This window comes from Ananas comosus, linkage group 22 (genome assembly GCF_001540865.1).
Source record: "Ananas comosus cultivar F153 linkage group 22, ASM154086v1, whole genome shotgun sequence".
Lineage (NCBI taxonomy): Eukaryota > Viridiplantae > Streptophyta > Magnoliopsida > Poales > Bromeliaceae > Ananas > Ananas comosus.
This window is the reverse complement of record NC_033642.1, coordinates 6,412,269-6,425,041: the sequence shown is the minus strand read 5'-3', so window position 1 is coordinate 6,425,041 and position 12,773 is coordinate 6,412,269. Positions and strand designations below refer to the sequence as shown.

Below are 12,773 nucleotides of genomic sequence, written 5' to 3'. Positions count from 1 at the left end.
GCGGCGACGGCGCCAGTGGTTCCGGGGGCGGAAATTAAAGTCGCCGTGGTTAGCAGCGGCGGTGGTGCCGACAACGGCTGCCGCAAAAGGGGAGTGAGCCGGAGGATAGGTCGAGGAGGAGGATACTATTGGGAAAGATAGGACCAAGCAGATCTGCGTTAAGATAGATTCTCACTAGCTGAAGCACTTAAGTTGCTGCGAGCCATTTGGGTCTCCGCTCTACCATATTCGGAAACAGGCTCAACGAACAGTAAAAAATAGGAACGAGCAAGAACAATAAAAACCTGAAAAAATGTTCGAACCTTTAAGAGAAGAGAGCCAATAGGCTCGCAGCAACTGAAACACTTCAGATAGTGGGAGTCGATCTTAATGATGATTTGCTAGATCGTACCCTTCACAACAGCCGCATCCTCCTCGACGACTGACCTGCCTCTCGCCTTTTCCGCCGTCGCTGTGGGCACCACCCTCGCCGGCAGCCATGACGGTTTTAATTTTCGCCTCTGAAACAACCACCTGCGCCCCCAAAACAAACTTGATGACGAAGAGCTTCACCCACCAGTCCCACTGTCGTTGTAGCCGTCGCAGATGAGGAAGACACGACCCTTATCCCCTGCAACCGCACCCGGCTGCCTTTACGGGGAATGCCCTTCGTCGCGGTCACCTCCTTGACGAAGGGTAGTGTCGTCTTTACCTCTTTTTAGACTTTAAAAACACTATAGCCCTAGTGGAAACAATGTATCAAAAAGTATGACATAGGACTTAAACGATTAAATTTCACAATTACATAGAAGATTTACTTTAAACATGCTATAAATGGTGCAACCTTCCTTTAAAGGGTTACTTTATTCCATTAAACGTACAAAAATAATTATAATAGTGCAAACTTTGTGTCTGCAGGAACGAATATAGTGCAATACCTACATTTAATAATGCAGAATTTTTTAGCAGTAATGCTATGGAGAATGCAGTTTAAGAACCGGTGGGCGATAGGTGAAAAGACGCTTGTTATCCTTGGATTTTGTAGGCGCCGCTTTTCCTTCCCGAGAAACTTAGCTATTACAACACTTGAACATACACATTTTACATACAATTCTCAAGTTTAATACATGAATTCTTTCTCAAAATACAGCCTCGCTCTCAATTATATTTTGTTTCTTTCTAAAATACATTAACACTCATTTGCTTGTACATAGGGTGACCTAAATTTGGTGACCCTGCTATCTAGGGCACAACGCCCACGCCTCGGTTCGGTGCCACTCCGCTAATTGTGGGCTTTGCAAAACAGGGGGTGAGAACTAAAAGAAGTTCCCAGTGGGTTCGGCCATCAACTTCGCCGATTTTTCCACTAGGTTTATCAAGGTATAAGTAGATAAAAGAATAGGAAAGCAGTATAACAACTGTACTATGCATAAGTTGAAATGAACACAAACACTACTATGCCTTTGCAAAATACAATAAAGTTCAAGATCCAATATGATCAATCTGATTCCTTTTTTCTTTTGACCCAATCTAACCGGCTCACCATATGGTCAAGCCCAACTCCCTCCTCTAGATCGTCTACTGGAGAGATAACCACTCAACCCAACGTAGACTGTCTACAGAGGAGGCATAATCGACTCATCACCTATCATGTGATGCTACTACAAAACTTCACAAGGTAACCAAAGACATGACCTACTATACTCAGCTGACCTCCTCTTTTATCTCATGACCAAGTCATACCGGCTCATCCGAAGGTCAAGCCCGCTAACATACCAAGGCCCACGAGGAGATAGCCGCTCAACCAATCTAGGGCAGTCTGCTGGGGAGATAGCCGCTCAACGTATACGTGACAACTCCGGAGCTCACTGCTTGTGGTGTCGCGACCGCTAACAAGTTGAACAGACTATGTGTGAGTACGATCTAGTCCTTTCATCTCGAGGACACTACTAACTAGGGTAGCAACATACGAGGATTTACCAATCCCTAACATGCTCATCTCAAATCATGTACAACCGCGGCAACAAACTCACTTGTACAATCATGACACACAATGTTCATGTTTTCTACTTGTACAGTAGGATACCCAATCCATATTTCCATCGCTAGGTTCATGTTTAACACTCACAATGATGCCCAGCGTTTCACTGTGTTTTCTATGTCCAATCTACTAGTTCTTGTATCACAAGGGTTCACCTGGCACTATACTCATGCATCTTAAGTGTAAAGTTCTCAATCACAATAAGAATATATCATAGGAGACATGCAAGTTTCTGGAATAAGAATTAATTGAATCCCATTACATACAATTTCATACGTATATACATATATGTTCAAAGAGTATGGTTTAGACATACGGAAAAATCCAACCATTCCGGATAGCACCACCTACCTCGTTTTGGTGTCAAAGGCTAGGTAATCCACCGATTCGGCTTGACCCAAGCCTAAACGAATGAAATTCGGCAAACTCTCCCAATTGGATGCCGTAACCTCATCATAATCCAAATCGAAGTTGTCTCCTGCGTCGAACTATCTTCAATTAGAGATTTATAAGGTTAATTCAGCTTCAAATCTCCCAGGGACAAAAATCCCAAATCCAAGCCCTAGGTTTCAAATTCTACAAGAAAACCCCAAAATTCATGGTAAAACTCTGCCCAATCTAGTTTAGAATCATTTAGGACTTCCAAAAACATCAAATTTAAAGGATCAACCAAAACCCTAACTCAAATTCATGAAATCTCACCTTGGCCACCATCTTAAGAAACTTGATCCACCATTAAAGAGCTCTTCCAAGCTTCTTCTCCAACTTGAACATTCCCAAAATCTCTATTTCTTTTTCCTATTTGATGGAGAAATTACAAGAGAAAGGAAGAGAGAAGTGTTAGAGAGAAGAGAGAGTGTGATCTAAAGAGAGAGAAGCCTCTCCTCTCATGTCTCGTGCTAGGCAAAAAAACCAGGGAGAGAGGTGGTGTGGGTTTACATATAGGCCCCCCAACAACATTACAATTTGCAGTTTAGTCTTGTTCACATCTGATACGTTTAATTGGAGCCCTTCTGAATGTTTGTTTACTCTTAAATTTGACGTACATACTCAATTAAAGTCAATCAGACGTACGTTATCTTAACTTTTCAGTTTTCAATCATTTTTTGTCACCGAAAGCTCTACCGACTAGAATCTTTAACAGATTGTTGTCAGCTCCGTTTTTACCGGTTAGTTGTTGGAATGACATGAAACTTTAAATTTGACCTCAGAAAAATAGTTTCTACATATTATCAAACATCCATAATTTTCTAACATTGAGTTTTTCAGCTGAAATATAAGTCTCGTTCTTGACGGAAAATTTTAAATCACGTATTTTCATTTTAATTTCAGCACAAGTCATTTCCCACTTATCTTTTACTTCTTTAAGTCCAATAAAAATAGTATCTCACACTATTTTTATTTACATTTGCATATATAATAAAATTCATTGTACTACAAACGCCCTTCATCGCCTTCACCTCCTTGACCAACAGTAGCGTCGCCCTGTGCTTGGAATTGCAAAAAAGCTCAGATGATCTCTATTCTTTCTTAAATTATTTTGAGAAAACGTTATCTTGTATGCAAATCCTATCTTATATCTAGCAACGTAGTATGAAATAGTGTATTTTTCATCAAAGAAAATGTAATCCTTGTGCCTAAATTAATAGAGAGTGCATTTTCTTTTTCAATCTTTAATCTTCTTCTTATTCTTTTTTGCTTTTATTTTTTCTACCCTTTGCGAACTTGTACTGGTTGTACCCAAGCAACACTTGGCGAAGATGATGAGATCATACGCTAAACAGAAAAACACTGAACAAAGAGCAGAGTTGCATTGGTTAGAAACTAATTACATTATTTAACAAATAATGTTGCATCATTTTGGTCGTCATTACACCGTTCATAGTCTTGTTTGCACTATTACCTTCATGTTACCACAAAAAACAGAGAAAAATTTACATTGGCTCTACCCAAGCAACACTTGGCGAAGCTGATGAGAACATACGCCGAGTTGAAAAACACCGAGAGAATAGTGCAGTTGCTCTGGTTATAGAGTCATTGCACTATTTCTATCAAAACATTGCACTAAATAGGTTAATGTTACACCATTTACAGCCTCTTTTGAACTACTACATTCGCGGCAGCACAAAATACATATAACAATTTGCACTTTTTAGATATAATTGCACCGTTGCCACCAAAGTTGCACTACTTGCTTGGTCGTGTGGTACGTCTTTGCAAATGAACAACTTGTCCTCCTCCACTTCCTAATCCTAAAGCTAGCTCCCTCCTCCACGCTTTTTCCACCTCTCTTCTGCAAACGCCGAGCGCGCCGGAGTTTTGGAATAAACCTGCCAAGCTTGTATGGAGGCGGGCGAGTGTTTACAAATAGGGTAAGCAGCACGAGACGCCATTGACGGGACTATCTTATGGTTTAAGAAGAAGATTGACTAACGGGGGAGTGGAATATTGCCATGGTAAGAGAGAAGATTGACTGACAGTGTTGCACTGTGAGCGGTGGAGGTTGCATTGGTACGAGCTGCAAGCTACACTGTTAGAAAGATTGTTGCATCATTTCTCTTCACGTTGCACAATTATTCTCATTTGCCGGCCGTGTATTCTCCCAAATTTAGCTTCAATATATTTAACTTTGAAAAAACGAACAGCAAACACGAGAGCTGGCGAATAGCGAGGCCGATTTGGTTCGCATTTCAATGACTGGGAGGTTGTGTAATCACGCGCGGGGCACATTTAATGCCCGCCCAGGCACCATCTAGTGAGATCTAAGTGAATACGACTAAGGCGGAGAGAGACGAAGGGCATTTTCGTTAGATGGCGAAAAATTCGGCACGAATCTGCAAAATCAGAAAATGCGGCCTAGTTTTGCAAAAGCTCAAAAGTTGTGGATTTTTTAGGCAAATTGGCCATTTTACTTTGATAAAAAAAAAATCCTCGATTAAATATAGTTTGATAAAAATCTATTGGATATATCCTCAATTATAGGCCATTTTAAGATAGTCTTCTAAAAATTATTTTGGCCAATTTGCATAAAAGATCCACAACGTCTGAGCTTTTGCAAAATTGGACCGCCTTTTCAATTTTGCAGATTCAGTCCGAATTTTCAACAAACTGACCAAAATAACCTTATACTTTTTTCTCTCTTTTTTTTCTTGCGTTCTTTTTTTTTTCTCGCCGAAGAAGTCGGCGGAGGCGGAAATGGCCCCCGTTGCCTCTGCCCCTCACGCCCTCGCCCGCGCATGCCCCGCCCTCGCCTTCGACCCCGCGGAGGCCGCGTCGCGACCCTCTTTTTTTTTTTCCTCTCCGACCCTACTCCACCCGCCGCCCCCACCGCTACTGCTGGTGATAAAGAGGAAGTGCTTCTCGGGGCCCAGAAGCACGCCGGCAAGGAAAAGGGAGAAAAATAGGTACACTCCGGCAAGAACGATGGTTGCGATAGAGGGCAAGGGAGAGATCGTGACAAAAAAAATTATAAAGAGAAAAATAAGAATAATAAAAAATAAAATACTTTTTTATAGGAAATACCAAAAATCATAGAAGAATGAAGAAGAAAATTAAATTGCACTGTTAAAATAAAGTTACACTGTTTTAAAAAAATTTTTCACTTTTAAATAAAAGTTGCACTCTTTGAGACAGAAATTACACTCTTTGGAATGAAAGTTACACTCTTTAGGCAAAAGTTGTACTATTTGGGTAAAATTTATACCATTTCTTATTTTCTTCTTCCTCATTCTGTCCTTCCGTTTTCTCGTCCTCCTCCTTCCTCCTCATTTTGCGCCGCCGTCGCCATCAAGTGCCCCTCACGCCGCCTCCCTCTTTCTTCGCCGGCGCCCGCGCGCGACGAGGCCGAGAACGAGATCAACATCCTCTCCTCCCTTCACGGTCTCTCCCTCATTAACCTCCTCGGCTTTTGTTGCGAGCCCCGCGAGGCGGCTTCCCGCGGTGGGATCTGTGTCGGCATTGGCGCCGGCAGTGCCGGTGGTGTTTTTTAGCGGGAAGCTTCTAGGAGGGGTGGAGAAGGTGATGTCATGCCACATCACGGCTCCCTCGTCTCCCTCCTCAAACAAGCCGGGGCTCGCGTGCGTGCGTCGGCGGAGGAAGGGGGCGGTGGCGCGAGGGGCACTTGACAATGACGGCGGTGGAGAAGGTGGTGGAGGAAGGAGGAGAAGGACGAGAAAGCGAAAGGGAATGAGGAGGAGGACGAGAAAGCGGAAGGGAATGAAGAGGAGGAAGAAGAAGAGAATGAGAAATGGTGTAAATTCCACCGAAATAGTGCAACTTTCGCCTAAAAAGTGTAACTCTTATTCCAAATAGTATAATTCCTGTTTCAAAGAGTACAACTTTCATCTAAAACAGTGTAAAATTTTTTTAAAACAGTGTAACTTTATTTTAACTGTGCAATTTCATCTTCTTCTTCCTTCTTCTATGATTTTTGGTCTTTCCTGTAAGAATTTTTTTAAATTTTTTATTATTTTTTGAGGGGGACGGAGTCGTTGATGTAGCACGACATCACTTTCTCCCCCCTTCCCAGAAGCTTCCCGCCGAAGAACACCACCGGCATTACCGACACCGACACAGATTGTAAGGAAGTGAATCCTCGAAATCCGAGGATTAGACTTCGGTTTGGAATCGACTATTCGTCGAGTGTGTAAGCTTCGGAAAGTCCGAAGGTGGCTATAATGCATAAAGTGCATTAAGGAAAGGTCCGCGAGAGCACCAGTGCAAAACTTGCACTGGAGCAGAAATGCTCTCGGGGATCGGTCCCTAGCAGGGAGGGACCGGTCCCATCAGGCTGGGCTGCGGAGGTCTCTGATGAGACCGGTCCCTGGCAGGCAGGGACCGGTTCCCGAACGTCAGCCTAGCGAGACTAGCCAAAATCTGGCTAAGTCCCGAGAATCCAACTCTCGGGAACCGGTCTCTCGGACAAGGACCGGTCTCCCGGGGACCGGTCTCTCAAGCAAGAACCGGTTCCCGAACGCGAAATCCCCTTTGCTCGGAATTGCAGCTTTTGGGGACCGGTCTCCCCGAGCTGGGACCGGTCCCTCACTGCGAAAATGCCCAGAGAGGGCTGGTTCAGAAGGTGAAAAGTTAAGGGGGCTATTTGCAAAATGGCCTTTATTAGAGGCTTGGGGCTCCTCTCTTCCTCTCAATTGCTCTCTCTCCCTCTCACACTCTTTCCCTCTCTCTCTCTAGAAAGAAAAGAAGGAGAAGAAAGAAAAGAAGGAAAAGAGGAAGAAGTGGAAGGAGAAGTCCAAGAAGAAGAAGAAGAAGGTCTTCTTCCCTCTCTCCTTCAAGCTAGGGCAAGCTTGGAGCTTGGCTTAGAGGTAAGCTCCCAACCCATCCATGGTAGATTTCTTATGATTTGGTTTTATTGTTTAGAATTGGTTCGAATCGAACCTATTGGAGATAAATAGATGGTTCGAGCTCGAAATCGAAGCTCGCACCACGGATTTCTCCCTCGTTGCCATTCTAGGGCACGGAATTGGGATTTTGGAAATCTAGGGTTTTGATCTAATCTATTAGGTCGCAAACCTAATTGCTAGGTCCCGGAACGCGTCGGCGAAGTCGGTTTCTCGATCCGACGAGCGGGTGCGGAGAAATTGCCGAATCGGGTACTAGAGGGCTCGCTTCGCCCCGAGGAGTTAGGGCGACGTGCAAGAACCGCAACGTCGAGTTTTCTATCATCGCGGCATCACCAAGAGGTGGGTGGTGTCCATCCCGAAGCAATCGGGCTCCCTTCTATGTCTTAGTACATTTCGATTCTGCATCTTGTATTATTGCATTATAGGATGATTGTGCATTGCCTTTCCTTATGCTTTCCTTGATGATATCGTAGCATGTATTGGATACTTGACATAGTGGATTGATAAGGATTGGGTCGAGACTTGTGAATCCTATAGTGCAGAGAAAGTGATGGGCTCAATGGTTGGTCTAATGATGAACAAAGAACGAGTGGCATCTAGTCGATAGTAAACCATGGACGAGTGGCAATTTAGTTGATAGTGTATAAGAAAACAAGCGGTGCATGTTAAACTTGGTGTATACGACGCCTATGGACTATATGATGATTGTAACCCTAAAGGATAGGGTATTCTCGAGACGAGGATTGGATCATGCTCACGGTCTGTTTCTAAATCTTGTGATGGAAGCCCCACACAAGTAGTGCGCTCCGGAGTTGGTCACGTGGGATTGCCTATTTTGGGTCCCAAGGGATTGCCTATTTTAGGCCCCGGCAGACGGTCTCGGTTCGTAGTGCGAGTTGACCCTCCCTACCTTCGAGATGGCTAGTGAGCAGTAAGCTCCTTCAGGAAAGCCACGAGATTAAGAAACAAGTAAATGAGATTGATGAACGAGTAAATAGCCTTACCTTTGGACATGATAATGGGTTAGTTGTTTATCTATTTCCTTATACATGCATTCATATGTTTATGATTCGGGCATAGTAGTGTAGTTTTACTATCCTGTCCTTACCGCTTTGCTTATTACCTATCTATCTATCTGTTCATCTACTTTTGCCCACTTGGACCTAGTGGGGAGACCGGCGGAGTCGGCGGCCGAACCCACTGGGAACTAAGGAAGTTAGTTCTCACCCCACTCTTTACAGGTTCGAGTTCGGGCGTCTCCGGTGAGCGTGAGGATCGTGGTAAGGGCCCGGCGCTCTAGTCGCACTAGCTACCTACCTTTTGCATTAGCTTTACCCTGTATTATGTTTGAGAGTAGATATTGTATAGGGTGAGGTTCAGTGATTGTATTTATATTTTGGGAGAAAGTAGAAGATGTAATTAAATATATATATTATGTCAAATGAATGTAATAGATAGCATCTTGTCTCTTATGTACTTGTATATGTTTCTATACTTGTATCTTGCTCTTAGTTGTTGCACTGGTGGTGCTTCTTGATCGTGTATTATGAATTGATTCCTGGGTAAATTCTTATACATGATCTATTGGTTAGCCTTGGGCGAACAGGGGAGGTCCTGTCCGTTCGACGTCTGTTTGACGCGCCCGGGGCCGGACCAAATTGGTAGCGGTCTCGGGGCGTGACACAGATCCTGCCTCGCGGGGCTCGCGGTAGAAGTCGAGGAGGTTGACGAGGCGGGGGCCGCGGAAGGAGGAGAGGATGTCGATCTCGTTCTCGGCCTCGTCGTGCGCGGGCGTCGGCGGAGAAGGGGGGGCAGCCGCGAGGGGCGCTTGACGACGACGGCGACGGCGACGGCGACGACGACGGCAACGGCGACGGCGGCGGAGAAGGTAGAAGAGGAAAAAGAAGGAGATGGACGAGAAAGCGGAGGGAAAGGAGAAGGAAGAAGAAGAGAATGAGAAATAGTGTAAATTTCATCGAAATAGTGCAACTTTCGCCTAAAAAGTGTAACTCTCATCCTAAATAGTGTAATTTTGGTCTCAAAGAGTGCTACTTTCATCTAAAATAGTGCAATTTTTTTTTAAAACAATGTAACTTTATTTTAACAATGCAATTTCATCTTCTTCATTCTTCTATGATTTTTGGTCTTTCCTGTAAGAAATTTTTTTAATATTTTATTATTTTTTGAGGGGGACGAGGGAGCCGTTGATGTGGCACGACATCACGTTCTCCACCCCTCCCAGAAGCTTCCCACTTAAGAACACCACCGGCATCGCCGCCCAAGAGGTTGACAAGTTGGGGGCCGTGGAGGGAGGAGAGGATGTCGATCTCGTTCTCGACCTCGTCGCGCGCTAGCGTCGGCGGAGAAGGAGGGAGGCGGCGCGAGGGGCGCTTGACGGCGATGGCGGCGGAGAAGGTAAAGGAGGAAGGAGGAGGAGGACGAGAAAGCAGAGGGAAAGGAGAAGGAAGAAGAGAATGAGAAATGGTGTAAATTTCACCGAAATAGCCTAAAAAGTGTAACTCTCATCCTAAGTGTAATTTCTATCTCAAAGAATGCAACTTTCATCTGAAATAGTGCAAAATTTTTTTAAAACAATGTAACTTTATTTTAATAATGCAATTTCATCTTCTTCTTTTTTCTATGATTTTTGGTTTTTTCTATAAAATTTTTTTTTTATTATTTTAATTTTTTTCTTTCTATAAATTTTTTGGTCACACCTCTCTCTTGCTCTCTATTGTAGCCACCGTCCTCGTCGGAGTGTAACTATTTTTCTCCTCTTCCCTCGTCGGTGTACTTTTCGGCCCCGAGAAGCACTTCCTCTTCGTCGCCGGCGGTCGNCAGTGGCGGTGGGGACGGCTGGTGGAGGAGGTTCAGAGAGAAAAAAAAAAAAAAAAAAAAAAAGAGGGTCGCGGCGCGGCCTCGCAGGGTCGAAGGCGAGGAGGGTTGGGCGTGCGCGGGCGAGGGCGAGGGCCTAAGGGGCAGAGGCGAGGGGGGCCGTTTCTACCTCCGCCTCCGCCGACTTCTTTAGTGAGAAAAAAAAAAGAACGCGAGAAAAAAAAGGAGAGAGAAAAAGGGATAAGGGCATTTTGGTCAGTTTGTTGAAAATTCGAACCGAATCTGCAAAATCGAAACAGGCGGCCTAGTTTTGCAAAAGCTCAAAACTTGTGGATTTTTTATGCAAATTGGCCAATTATTTTTATTGACACTTTTTTTAACTTCTAATTTTTTATTTAATTTATTTAAGTTAATTAAGTTGAAAAAAATTCTGAATGACCAAAAAGTTGAGGGATTTGTTTCAACATAGCTTATGATTTTGGGGGTGTCTTTTAATATTTTTAAAATTTAATTCCTTTTCACATATTACATCCTAATTTTATCATAAACATACTTATAATTAATAAATAAATTTCAAAGAAAAATAGTTATTTTTTATATATAAATTATAAGAAAGAGAGCCAGAAAAGGAGGTGGCAATGATTTCTTTTAGTTAATTAATTAGGATTTCCATATGATAATAGTTATAATTTAATTATAAGAGGGGGAGAAGGGCTAAAGAGGAGGCCTCTCCACCATTAATGGAGGGGGTCTCACCTTCTCCTTGAACCAAATGTGGTGAATGGCCCTTCCTTTACCTTTAACAAACTCGCCGAAGGAGACGGTGAGGAGATGGCGCCTCATTGCTTTCATCTTCTCTAACGAGGCAATTTATTTGACAAGGGGACGAGAGAGAGTCACATTGGAAGAGAAGGTAGCTCTACTCATCCTCCACCTTGTCCAAGAAAGAGGATGGGAGGCCGCTCACCTCATGGAGGATTACTGTTCATGTATGCATGTGAGAGAAAAGGAGGGGGTGAGGAAGTTTGGTACATTGAGAAAAAAGAAAACATGAAAAAAAAAAAAAAGTGAAATGATTTTTTTAGTTTGTTCGAGAGTATTTCAGTTATTATAAATAAAGATATTACCGAGAACCCCTACTTTCCATCTTTTCCAATTGCGGAAGCTCCGAAGATGTATTTCTGTGGTTGGGGCGTCTGCCTCCAATTTTTTATATTTCCCACTGCGTAATTGGAGTGCCCAACAATCTATTTTTGCCAGCTAATGGAAAAGCTAGGCCAAACACCTACTAAATTATGATATATCATATGTGATTGTTTAGGTCCTTGTAAATTGGCTGAATAGAATACGTGTAATAATTTGCATTTTAACAAATGAAAACCTACACAATCATTCTCTCCATGCTGTAAAAGCCAATAAGGAAAGATAATTTACTTCTACACCGCCGTCATTATTGTGCTTGTCCTTTCCTAGTTTCTTTCGTACTCACTTTGTTATTTACATTAAATGCCTTAGCATTTTCTTTGCGGTCTTTAGTATACAATAATCACTTCTTCCTTTCTATGTACCTGAAGCTGATCAGAGAATTATTGATGGTGAAGCAGAGATATCCATTAGCTATGGTAACAAAGGAAATGAGGTATTTTCTTGTGTAACTCCTTTGTCTTTGCAATCTTCTATATGATTTATTTGCCATCATTTTTGTTTACAGGAACTATTATACCTTTACGGTTTTGTGGTGGGTAACAATCCAGATGATTATCTCATGGTATAAAACCCTTCCAGCAGTGTATGTCTTGATCAGTTATTATGCTTTCCACAGAATATAACATATCAAAGTTATTGTTGTTATTTCTTCCTGTTTGTTGCAGCACGGATGTTTCTCATTGGTGCATGAACAAACTAAGGCTTTCTTATAAGTTGATGGATTTGTTGATTTTATATGCAGGTACACTATCCTGTGGAAGCTCTCCAACAGGTCCCTTTTTTTGATAGAAAATCTATTCTTATGGAGATACAGGTAGTTTAATGCTCAATTCTGTATGCCCAATTCTGTCTTCGTCTCTCTTTTTAGAACAATGATCAAATACTTGTTCTGCTATCACCAAAAGTTAATTTTCTACGATTATATGTTATACACAGACATCTTTTTTTTTTTTTTTCCCCTGTTCATGCATTTGAATTACTGAATTGATGAAAATCAGAGTTAGTTGATTTTCCCAAACTCTAGCCCCAATTCCATTCGGACTCAATATATTTAACTTAAAAAAATTTGATCAGATTAGTGACAAATACTATCGAATATCTTATAGAAATGCCTGTTGTACTAAACTTGATTCTTTTTAATTATTAATATCTGTTTCTTCTTTATGTAAAAGACTCGAGAAAACATGATGAAATTAATATGATTAAATCAATGAGAAGACTTCTTATCTATCTTTTGTAAGATTTCAGAGAAATGTAGGAGATAATTTTGGATCAAAACATATACAATTCTTTCAAACCCAACTATGAAACTAACCATTACTTTCTTGACTTTTTTTTTTTTTTTTTTTTTT

At 42.3% G+C, this 12,773-nt stretch overlaps 1 protein-coding gene across 6 annotated transcripts in view; it reads left to right on the top strand.

The window, feature by feature from the left end:
• Positions 1–12,773, top strand: part of LOC109727235 — a 55,767-nt gene that overhangs the window by 24,473 nt on the left and 18,521 nt on the right. For 4 of the 6 annotated variants that reach the window (XR_002220745.1, XM_020257251.1, XM_020257253.1 and 1 more), the window contains exons 10-13: positions 8,622–8,660; positions 11,790–11,854; positions 11,927–11,983; positions 12,164–12,235. Coding sequence is in view for 5 of the 6 variants with exons in the window: in XM_020257251.1 (XP_020112840.1) it covers positions 8,622–8,660; positions 11,790–11,854; positions 11,927–11,983; positions 12,164–12,235 (233 nt within the window). In the remaining variant the exon portion in view is untranslated. The remainder of the gene's footprint in view (positions 1–8,621; positions 8,661–11,789; positions 11,855–11,926; positions 11,984–12,163; positions 12,236–12,773) is intronic. The other 2 variants (XM_020257254.1, XM_020257255.1) reach the window with 1 other exon arrangement.